The following is a 12,180-nucleotide window of genomic DNA, read 5'->3' on the forward strand; positions in this document are numbered from 1 at the left end:
CTGGAAGTATGGAACACATTAGAGTCTAATGTTTACTAATATGCAAACTTTGGTAGAATTTAACTTAGTCTCTTAGTCATGTTCTCCTGTTCTCATATATATTTGCAAAATTGTATTGTTGCTGATAGAGCTAAACTGCATTCATGTGAACTTAATTTTAAAATTGTAAAGCAGCTTAATAGACTTGGGGCTCATTAGGTGTTCATTATAAATACATCTTTATAATCAAATCTCATGTAATTTTGTTATTGTGGAATTAATACACTTGTAATGGAAAACACAGTACATTTCTGCTTCAATAAGTAAAGGAGCCTGTTAAATTCAATAAGTCAAACATAAATGCCACAGGTCCGAGACAACTGAAGCAAAGTTTTTTATGCCATTGGTTTATTCTGGATAATCCCTACAAACATTGTTGTGGCTAAGGTGCAACTATGATTTTGGACTGAAACATACATGTGTCTTCAAATTCTTCTTCCTCTCCAAAGCAAAGAAAAGTAAGAGATTCCCAAAAGTCTCACAATATTTATAGCTAGGGTTTTTTAGTGGAATCTGGTTTGCTTTCCTGTGGTATGGATACCAAGTCCCAAAGGAGAACATTGTCCAGTGTTGCCCTTCTAGCAACATGAAATGTTTAGGAATAAACATCTGCTGATGTGTGCAGTGAACTGATGAGGCTTGAGGCCGTGGAGACAGTCTTGGAATTCCTCTGTGAGCAACCATTGAAGTTCAGGTCCCTTGGAGCTGCTCTTTTCTTATGGCTGGCATGCGTGCTGTCTCCATCGTTAGTGTCGAACACCACCGTCATGCTGGAGTCCATCCTGGACACAGCGTAGAGGCTGCTCTGCCGGGTGGGGTGGAACCTGGCTGCCTTCAGCTCCAGCTCGTCATAGCTGGACACCTCAATGAAGGGGCACCAGCGGAAAGCTCGCTTGAAACCAGCTCGGAACCTAGGAGGAAAGAAGCCTAGCCTGGGTTGGGAGAGCCAGTCCCAGGCCTTCATCTGAAAACACAAAGTGCTGGCAGGATACTGACTTGGCCAATTATCCTGCCCCTAGGCCTGGGTGTGCTGAAGTCAGTGGGAGTTTCCTTGACTGAAGTCTGAGTAGGGCAAAAAAGATAGTGGTAACAGTTCATTTCGGTTTCTGATTTTCTATATGCTGTCCCTGCATTTTAACATTGGTATTTTCCTTATAATGGATTTCCTGTCTTTTACCTGTGCAAAGTAAACAAACACCAACTTTCATAGAACTGTCTTCACAGAAATTGTTTTAATTTGACCTCTAATGAGATCTGCCCCCATATTTTCATCTTCTTTCATCAAGAAACTTCGTAACTTTCTTTTCTCTAAAATGCCATCCCAGCTTCCAAATTTCAATATCCTCTGTGTCTCTCTTTAACAGAGATGCTTATATGGGAATGATGTAATGACTAATAATTGTTCATGTAAAATATTTGGAAAATAATTTTTAATAGTTAAGAGGATCCTAGAAAGTTGAAATCTGAATGTGAGCAATATACAAACAGGCATTTTGAGGCTTTAGAGCATCAGTGTTTGCAATACTCATACAGCGGCAGGGATTCACCATAAAGACCATTATTACATTTTGTGTGTATACATTTCCAGAATAAAAGTTTAATATATTAGAAAAGCAATTCCCTATGTATCTCTGTATAACTGGAAAAAGAACTCATTTTCACCTAGACTTAAAGCTTTTTTTTTTTTTGCTTTCTCACTTGTCTTGCTTGTCTTGTTTTGTTTTAGCAATCAGCTCTGTTGTTTATACTGTCTGTAAGTTTTTTGAAGCAGTGGTTGAACTACCACAGCGATGACTGCAGGTAAAAATTCAGATCAAGTGTTCTGTTAAAGTTAACACAGATCTCAGAGAAATGACTTCTCCTTCCTCAAATTTTGACGTTTGCCATGGAGTTTTCATATGATGACAACTGAGCAGGTAGGTTGCTCTTCAGCATTCTCTGTTTAAATGCAGTCCATATTTTGGAAAAATACTGTAAGAACCTCTGATGGAAATGGATTTAGTGACAAAAATTGTACAACAAAAACATCTTGAAACTGTATTACTTTTCTTGGCACCTTCCATCCTCTTTCTAATTCAGGGCATGTTTTTTCTTCATCTTGAAATAATGCTCTCTTTATCTAGATACATAATATCCTAATTAGCCTGGAAGATGAGGCTGGGGATAGATGTTCTGTCTGATACTAGATCCAGCAGAGGCACGAGTTGATCTGACTCCCAGCAACAAGCTCTATTTTCCTATTTAATGAAAAGGAAGCAGACATTCTGGTATCTTCATTTCAATATGGAACTTAATTATAAGAAAGCTGTCACCAGGACTTCATTCTTGCATCAAATTCTGAATAAGGTGACCTTTAGTATGTCTCAAAATATTAATTTTTCTTTGGCTGTATTCTTTAATCCAGACATCTAATTTTGTAGTTTTCAAGTGTCAACATAAGCCAGATCAGAGATATTATTTTTTTATAAATACTTTTGTAACTGTGCCATAAAAAGTTTTTTGAAGAAAATGGGATTGGTTTAGAAGTTTTATGGTAGTAATTGAAAAATATGAGGCCTCATTCTTCCTTGCCGTTGATTTTGCAGACACTGGACACTTACTGAAACTAGTTTCTGTTGAAATTAATGGAAAATTTGCCATTTGAGTTAGTTTTGTTCTGGCATGCTAAAACTTTACCTCATCTTTAAACAGTTGTAAATGATGAAAAGTTCACCTTTAAACAGTTGTAAAATGATGAAGAGCTCATCAGAAGGCTCTATTAATTTAGTCATTACCTTATCTTTTTAAAAGATTATGAATATTAATTGTCCTAAGTTATCCTCATCAAGAAGGATGATGCCAGTGTTTTTACGCCACTAAAAACTCGTTAGGATTTGTTCACTTCAATTTTTATTAGATTCCTTTTGACAGGTACTGCATGATCTTTAGTGGGCGTTGAGAAATACCTTGCAATATTGGTATAAAGTTTGACAGTAATTAAACTTGGCACTGGCTGCTAAGTCAAAAGAGATTTGAAATAATATTTGAGATTACTTATTCAATACTGATTCATACTGACTGAGTTTGTGAAGAAATTAATTGTTCTTGGTGATCTTTATCTAATAATGCTAGAAGTACTGGTGAATAGGATGGCTAGGATATTTGTGTAGATCCTGGTCCTATAAGTTGAAATGAAAGATTTGAGTCCATTCTGCAGTCCAGTTGTCTCAGACTAGCAAGTAAAATGTCACCAAACTCTACAGGTGCAGTGCCTTTGAAATTCAGAGTGGAATGTCTTGCTGTCAAATAATACTGTAATTTAGTATTAAGTAATGAGAATATAAACATTGGTATAATATTTATCAGCCTGTTGCAGATCTTGGAGCACAGTAGAAATGTAATGCTGAGATACACAGAACACAGTAAATCACATTTTGTATTGCATTCTTCCAGCAAAACAAAATTGGGGCTACAATTAGTGAACATAGAGCTTGCACTCTATATCACTAATTACCATCTTCTTTATTTTTATATTTTGCAAACCAAAACTATTAAACTGCTATAGGTTTTTTTTTTTAATTTTGCAGGTGCACATGGGAAGGACTGGTTTCTGAAAACAGAATTTTGCTCTGAAATTTTAAGTAGACCAGAATATTTACTGGAAGTCCACCTTCAGGGTTTTGGGGGTTCTTTTCAAGTACAAACCTAAAGAAAGGGTTTTTTTTTGCATTTTGTTTTTTCCCACTAACTGGAAGCTATTTAAGTGAAAATTCTATATCTGTTTTTCCATTTAAGCAGTTTATATTCGTGGTGAAGTTATGCACCTCATTTCGTAACCAGCTCTTACCTCTTATTAAGACAGCAGTAGATAATGGGATTGTACATTGTAGAGCTCATGGCAAGCCAAAAGCTGGCTAAATAGATTTGCTGAATGTATTTCCACCGATTTAATTGTTGATAGATCCCAGTAACTATGAAGTAAATGTGGTAGGGCAGCCAGCAGACGGCAAATGTCAGCACAACCACAATCATCATTTTTACCACCTGAAAGAAGTAATAATGATATTTAGGCTTTTTAATTTGGACTAGCATTTCAACATCCATTAGTAATTTTCTCTATAATTAATTTTTAAAGTTAGTCAAAAGAAAGCTGAGTATGCTTTTATATAGTTTTTCCTTTTAATCTAACTCAATAATTTTTTTCTTGACTGGAGATCCACTTTTTCCTAAGAAAAATAGCAAGAAAACCTTCCCTGACTTTATTTGTATTAATTTTTGCAAATAATGTGTTTGCTTGCTTATATTTGGCTATTTAAAATATCACTTCTTTTCTGTACATCTAACCATGGCATATGGTTAGAGAGTATTTTATTCAGACACCTCATTTTGGCCTTTATTGACCTTGGTGTTTATTTTTATTGTGGTCTGCAAGTCTATTTCTTGTCCCCAGTTTTTAGATGTGATTTGAATAGCACTACGTTGTAGGAAATGAGCAACTGTAGCATCCTGTGTAATTTCAGAGCCTAACAATTCTCATGGCTGGTGAGTCTTACTTCTTGTTTTATGCAGGCATCACATCTATTAGCTACCATAGTTTCCAGTAAGCACAAATGAAGAGGAGCTCTGCTTTGTGCTCTAAACATGTGAAGAAAGCTTGCAACTCATGTAAAATTTTCACTCCCATCTTTTTCTTTTCAGCTATGTCAAATACTAGTCCAGCTACCATTTTCAGCACAATATGTCACATGTTTACACCAGAGGTTTTCTTTTTGTAGCTGAAATGAAACTAGACATGATAGATCTGTGCTGGGAAGTCTCTTGTTCATTGGTACTTGTGAATACTGAGGAATAACAGGGATCTCTACGAACAGGTCCTATATTTTCTCTGTACAAAGTGCCATTTCATACTGTTTCTAGTTTTACCAAGGGAAAAATCCAAAGAGCTGAAATTTGCCATACTTATGTGTCTTTGGTTAACGTTTTTATAAAATTCCAACTAATATAATTAAATAATTTTGCATATAAATGTTATGGTATCCGCCTTAACTTAGATTACATCTTCCTATGGGAAACATAAAGCAATTTTTCATTTAATAGTTGGCACCAATTAACAATCTTTCCTGTTGGATGGGACTGTAATGTGCAAGATTTTATTTATAAGAATACTTATTATTGCTGATATATATCCACTGATCATCACTTAAAGGCAAAAAAGAGGTGTCTGGCCACATATAAAACATTAATAGTAGTTGGTTCTTCTGAAGCACTTTTCATCAGTTAACTATCAATCATCCTGTGATCAGAAAGATCATTCTTATAAAGGAAGGCAACACTCCAAAACAGTATCACTTTTACCTTTCACTTGTATGGCTGTGTGTCTACATCTGGGCATATATAGAAGTTTATGGGACTATATATGTGATTTTTGGGATGGGGGGAAAAGGTTATGATTTTATGTGGGCAGAAATTTCTGGACTAAACTACGTATGTGAAGTAATGCATAAAAATATGTTGTCAAATCAGTCTATCATTAAATGGCATCACTATTTCACTGCTTTTGACATAACTTCCACTGTTCTGCTGGGGACTTACTCCTCTGCCTTGCACACATTGTATAGATAGAAGCCTTAATTCTGTAGTTTTGCCATGGTACTTAAGCTCCCTGTCATTGATTTACAGGTGCCCTTTGCTTGTTGTTGTGTTTTTATAGATCTGTCAGGAATGATAAGTGTTACCTCAGCACCTTTCAGGACTTCTGTAATTTCAGAACACTTGAGAGTCTTAATTATTTACCTTGATATTTAATCAGCAAGCCTTGCAGTACCAGCTGTGCATGTGAAATTGTTCCTAGAATTAGTCATCACTGGAATATCATAGGTACTGAATGAAAGGATTTTTGTGTCCAAATTTTCAAAGTGTAAACAGGTAAGTCTGTATTTACAGTGTACATTTCATCTGTGCAGTGCTTGAGAACTAAAACAGTAGAGCTTCCCAGCAACAAATGTAGCTTAATCTGGTTGAGCACTGTGTCACTCATGCCCCAGAGATGCTAGAAATCACAGAAAGAGTCCAGGTTGCCTGTTTGGCATACTTAATTGTGTTAATTTTTTCCAAAAGAAAGTTGTTTGTCTTTTTTTCTGACATCCAAATGTTCATTGTCTAGTTTTATGTGATATATTGAAGGGCAAGGCAAGCAGTGCTTCCAGAGTCAACTTAAATGTCTCCTAAAGCTAATAAACCATCACAAGCTGTACAAAAGATAGCTTTTAGGTTTCAGCTACTGCAAAAATTAACCTTGAAGGAATGAAGTTTAAATTACTATTAAATACAACATGTCAGGTTTTCTTCAAGGGACCAGAAATCTCAAACTAACTTTTACCCTGCAAAGAAAATCCACAGTTCTTCTTGTCACAGTTTCAGGCAAGTCAATTCTAATTTTGAATTGTTAAAGTTTTGAAATGAAAAATGTCAAATCACTCCCAGAGAATTGCATCTTTCCCTGCAAGGTTACTCTTTTGTTTAAAACAAAAAAACTCATAGTTTAAAAGAGTGAGATTCGTATAAGGTTTTCTTGTTGCTTTTTTCTGTCTGGAAATCTATGATTAAATATTTAGTCATCATCCTCCTGAAAGCAGAAATTTCTGAAGCAAATAGTCAAACTAGACAACGAGCTACAGATGATTTTAGATGGACATTAGTGTTTGATTTAATTTGTGAAGTAATGAGTCACTTGAATGACAGACAGTGAGGCACCTTACATTCTCAATCATTCAGGTTTGCATGTCATTTTAAGTGTTTATATAGTACAGTGCACTTATTGACATATTTCCTAGGAGAAGATAAATGAAATGTTGCAAGTCTGTGTGGTGTAAATTGTTGGAAACAGAAGGTAATTAAGGTTAAATTTGAAGTCAAATGCAGAAATTGTGAGATGAATGAAAAAAACCTAGTCTGTTCTCTTTTCATCATCTAAGAATGACTATGTGGTGGCAGAAATGGAGGGGGAAAAATAATCAGGAGAAGGAGGGAGATTATTCCCAATGTCCTTTTCCATTTCAGAGAGAGGCACACGCTGCAAGGCCATACCTTGCAGTTTATAGCTGTGGTTCTTGTCTGTAATGTTGGTCTTTCCAGTATGAAGTTTCATTTCTTGATTATATCAATAACTATGAACAGAAAGTGAGTTCAAGATCTATAAACCTAGGGCACCTTGAGTTTACTTGGAATAAATTCTGATGAACAAGTGCCAGTAAACCAACAGAGAAAGTAAATTAAACAGGTCCAGTATGAATTTACCACAAAAACTTGATTGTCTTTTCCCAGTACACTGTGATGTTTCTCTAAAGAAACCCTGGTGACACTTCACAGATTCTCCAACTGCAGAGTATAAAAGAGAGCTTCAGTGTTGGGGTTGTTTTTTGACTACTTAAACCTGTGACTGAAAAAAAAAATCCTTTTAAAAATCTTTCTGTTTCTCTTTTTTGAGATATTACTATTTTCAACTGCTTTTCCTTCTATTCTGACTTGCATAGAATTCATTAATAAGGATTTTCTCTTGTGCATTAGGAAACATTTCAAAAGCAAAAAAATGACTGAATTCAGTTGCTTAGCTTAAGGTCTAGCTCTGTTCCTGCCACCATTTTAACCATGGAGCTTTCCAAAATGTGAATTGCAGTTAAAATCTTTTATCCCATTTTCCCCTGGTGTTTTGTTCAGTCTCCCTCTGTGTGTATTGTGGGCAGCATGTCTGGAGGAAAGAGGGTTTTTTCTGTTCTAGGCAATACTTTTGTTAAATGAGTTGTACTGAGTCTCCCAGTTGTGCAACCTTCATGCAAGTCTTGAGGCAAGATTTGTAAATGGAAAATCAAAGTATCTATTTTATACATTGATTTTCATCAACCAATTCTGCTGATATTAATGCACTACTGCCTATGTCTGAGGAAAACTATGTCTAGAGAAGAAAGTTAATTTATTTGCTTTGTAGTCTTTTCCTTTAAATCCTTTCTGTCTGAGTAAGAAGCATTCTTTCATTAATGGATGTAATGAGAAAAAAATGTATTTAAAAGAGCAAAACTGATGTAAGTTCACTGGAATTGGAGTTTGCAAGTTTGCCTTTGCTGTGAAACACTTGGAACAGTAAAAGTGAAAAGGAACTAACAGATTCTGCTACCCTTAGTCAGTAAATCCACTTCCCAGTCCTGGGGTCATATATGGCACTTAGGCATGAAACACCAGAGAAGAAGGAACACCAATATGCCTTTGCTTCTCCACAATGCTTATTTGGAGTAACCTATCTCTCTTCTGAGATAGTTTACTATCTCCCTAAGAAAGTTAGGATTCAAAGGTAATTCTACTGGCAAAAGTACAGAGACGGAACTGACTTCTGAGGTACCAAGTGCTTTGACCAACTCAGGGATTTTCTGTATTATTTCAGCCCATAGGAAAGGATCAATTATTAATAGCTGAAGGAGATGCACATTTAGGAGGAGAAAATACGAGAGCGCTTGGAAGTCTTTCAGCCAGGTAAGGTATTTGCCAGTTCCAGTGCTCCAGATAATTTTAGTCTTCTGACTTACATTTTCCATCTGTTTTTCTCAGTTATTTGAAATAAAGACACTGTTTCTCATTTCAGTTTGCACAATCCCTTGTTGCAAACAGAATTCATAATAATTTCCTTTTTTGTTAAACTCTGAAGTTCAAAAATATATTGTCTTCTAGTGTGAAGTAGTTTTTAATTAGTTTGCTTTCTTCCAAATGCTCAGATGCTCCCCTCAAACCAAAGCAATTCTGACATTTTTGTTATGAGTGGTCTTAGCTACTGCTGTTTTTAAATTATGTTTCCCCAAAGTTGCATAGAACACAGGTGTGACTTTGAGGTTCTCTCAGCATGTCAAGAAATTTCTGTTTCATTGCAAAAAAGGGGTAAATATTTTGCTTAGAGTTTTATTTTCCTTGAGAATGCATGATTTTCCAGGCATCTGGCTGGGGGCAAGGAGGAAGAGTTTTCACAAGTTTTATGTTACTTTATCTAAGAAGAGATGTCTCAATTTCTCACAAGAGATTGTTGGATATTAGGCAATATGCTAATGACTACTGCTCAAACTACGAGGTTTTTTCTGTAAGCTAGACAACAAATAAAGGTAGGTGGCCTTGTATCATTGTCTTGGTCTTAAGCATTGAGTAGCATAAGTTCATGTCCTTTAGAAAATGACTGAGTGGTTGTTGTGGGATTGGCATTATTAGGCATGATAATCCACCTGAGATCTAGTTCTGGGAAAAAAGCGAAAAAGCTGATCTAGTGCTTTTGTACTTAAGATTCATACCACCACTTATTTTACAGTATTTTCCTTCCTTACCTGGAATGAATGATGTGGCATAATTCATTTCCATGCCTCCAACCAAATATGAGATTTGGTGTGGGGAGAAATAAAATAATATCTTCTTCTTTTTTTTTTTTTGCTAATAGGGATAGTTAATTCTGAAGCCCACTTTGACACAATTCTGAAAGTATTTTGGAACCTTTGATTTTCATTGTAGGCTCAATGTTTAAATTTTCCATATGGGACTTCTGAAGGAATGGCGCTAGTAAATGTTGTCTTTTGAAAATTAATCTTATATATTGGACACTGCAATAACTAACTAATGCTATGATGAATTATGCCAATTAATTATGCAAAAGTTGCATACCATGCCACCTGTGTTTTACTTTATGTGGGCTCCTTATAATGAAGTCTATCCTCCTGAACCTAAAATGAGATGGGTACCTTTTCTTATCTTCAGAATAGGAGCACAGACTCTTATTTCATATGGAAAGACTACTTTTTGAATTGTTTCCACCTTATTCACCTAGGGGAATTAAATAAGTGATTTATATAATTAGAAGCCATTTGAATGTTTACCATATTTCTCTAGAATTTTGGCACAAGAACATAATGAGAAGCAATGCAGATTGTTTACTACATAGTTTGAAAAACCTCTTTCTTCTCTTTTCTGTTGATAAGAACTATGAATTATTCCTGGACTGTACTTGTTTAAATTGCATGGCAAAATTCTGTCAGGAAAAAAGCACAGTTAAAGCTATTTTTTAGTTGCCATTATGCATTTGCAGTGTTAATAGCATCTTCCTTTTCAAAGTTTGAAGAAAAAACTTATTACCACCTAAGGAAAAAAAAAAGGCAAAAAATTTTAATATTATTTCTCAATCTATTTTCATTTAAATTGACTTCAAACAAAACTGTTAATGTCAGTGATGTTGAGGTTTATATTTTGAATTTCATGTACCTAGTTTATTTTTGTCATTCTTCAAATGACTGTACAAGGATGTGAATTTATTAAGAGAAGTAGACTTGTAACTCACATACAGAATATTTTGGAAATACTTGGTCAATAAAAAGTTGTACATGCTCTGGCCAATTATTGAAGAAAAGTATCAGGAGTGTCATTATCCTGACAGCATCTACTTTTGTACAGACAAGCATTGCTTCAAGTATTAAAGTATCCACATCACTTGGCCATAACGGTCAAAACATTGGTCATTATTGCACCGGTTTGATACTTCTGTGATATCCCAATTTGTGGAATAAAATATAAGCTGACCCATGCCAGTGTGGCTGAAACTCTTTCCTAGGAAACCTGCTTTAAAATCTGGGGAAATAAATTACTTCTATCCACCCCAGAAAATGAGTAATGAAATAAAGGTGCTTTGAATAGGTTGCAGTACAGAAACTTCTAAAGAATTAAATTTTTTGAGTTAAAGGATTAGATTTGTTAGGAGAAGGCATTAACAGACTTTACATAGACATCTCTTTGTGTGAAAGTGTGTGGATTTCTGCTTTAACTCAGAAAAAAACTATGCCGAAGTTTTGTTTTGTTTTGACGTGAAGAACATCCTGTAATGAATGCAAAAGTGTGTGGGTGTAATACTGGAACTGCAGTTCTGTTCTGCTGAATATACAGGTCTTGGCTCTGTAGTCCTCCAAAATGAGCGATCTGCATTACATTTCCTGGGCTTTTCACCACACAGATGCTTGGCAGTATTCTGGAAAGCTCAGCAGACTGAAAACTCATGCTAAATTAAAATTAATTTGTTCATAACTTCCCTACAGGGACTTGATGAGGAAGGGGCTTCTTAATCACTCTCTCCTATTTCTCTCAGTGTGTGTGTATATATATATATATGCACACATGTCTTTTTATGCACCCATGCACACACAGGACTCTTCATGTGGTCATAATTTAGGATATGTAATGGCATAACTTTGACTGCAGATTAGATGATACAACAAAAGACCTTTGAAGTTTCCAAGGTTTGTTTCTATGCTGGTGAAAAATTTGCATACAATTTAATGAACACACTTAGTCCTGAATGTGGGATTTTAAGGTTATTGGTCTGGAGGGTCAGGTCCCAAACTTGAACATGGGGAGAACTGCACAGGGAAAATGAAGTCAGTCTTAAAAAACCCAACTCCATAGTTTGAAACTTGAAGATCATAATCTCCATGCTGAAAATCTGAATGTTGAAAAAGAGATACTTGGCATAGGTATCTTGGTTTTATTATCAATGAACGTGTATAGTTGAATTCAGCAATGCATTTGAAAACACACTGAGCTCACTGACACTGGAGTGAAGCATTGTTGAAATATTTTGTCTGTTAACCTAATGTTACTTCCATTCTTAAAAATATGAGGCACCAGTAAGAAATTTTTGCCCTAGGACTGTGCCTAGACTTTATATTTCACATAAATATTCTGCCAATAGTGATGAAAAATATAAAATAACAAAGAGAAACATCACAGCAACTGTGAGTGCACAATTCTGAGGCTACTCACTGACCATGCAGAACCAGTCTCTTAAATCTGCCCCCGACCTGGAAGTGTTGCCAGCTATTCTATAAAAAGGCATTGACCAGAAAACTTCCATCAGTTTGTCAGTAAATATGTAAACTGACAAGGCTTATGCACAGTATAAAGCCATTTTTAGTATTTACTCTGCTTTTACTTCTGTGTGGGTGTGGGAAAGATGTGTTTGTTCACAGTTCATAGCTGAGTTTTAGGACCTTGAGGCAACGAATGGAAGCTGGTACTGCTGCTAAGTGTTCTATTGCCATTTGGAGATAGAGAGCAGAGAAGAACAGCTTCCAATAATTTTGTTATATTTCACTG

General features: G+C 35.5%; 1 protein-coding gene across 1 annotated transcript in view; it reads right to left on the reverse strand.

Annotated features, from left to right (window-relative positions):
* Nucleotides 1–634: 634 nt before the first annotated feature.
* TACR3 (tachykinin receptor 3) overlaps nucleotides 635–12,180 on the reverse strand; it is a 35,739-nt gene continuing 24,193 nt past the window's right edge. The window contains exons 5-6 of the mRNA XM_053941403.1: nucleotides 3,866–4,062; nucleotides 635–950 (exon numbers count right to left, since the gene is read on the reverse strand). Coding sequence (XP_053797378.1) covers nucleotides 635–950; nucleotides 3,866–4,062 — 513 coding nt within the window. The remainder of the gene's footprint in view (nucleotides 951–3,865; nucleotides 4,063–12,180) is intronic.

The sequence above is a fragment of the Vidua chalybeata genome, chromosome 4 (genome assembly GCF_026979565.1).
Source record: "Vidua chalybeata isolate OUT-0048 chromosome 4, bVidCha1 merged haplotype, whole genome shotgun sequence".
Lineage (NCBI taxonomy): Eukaryota > Metazoa > Chordata > Aves > Passeriformes > Viduidae > Vidua > Vidua chalybeata.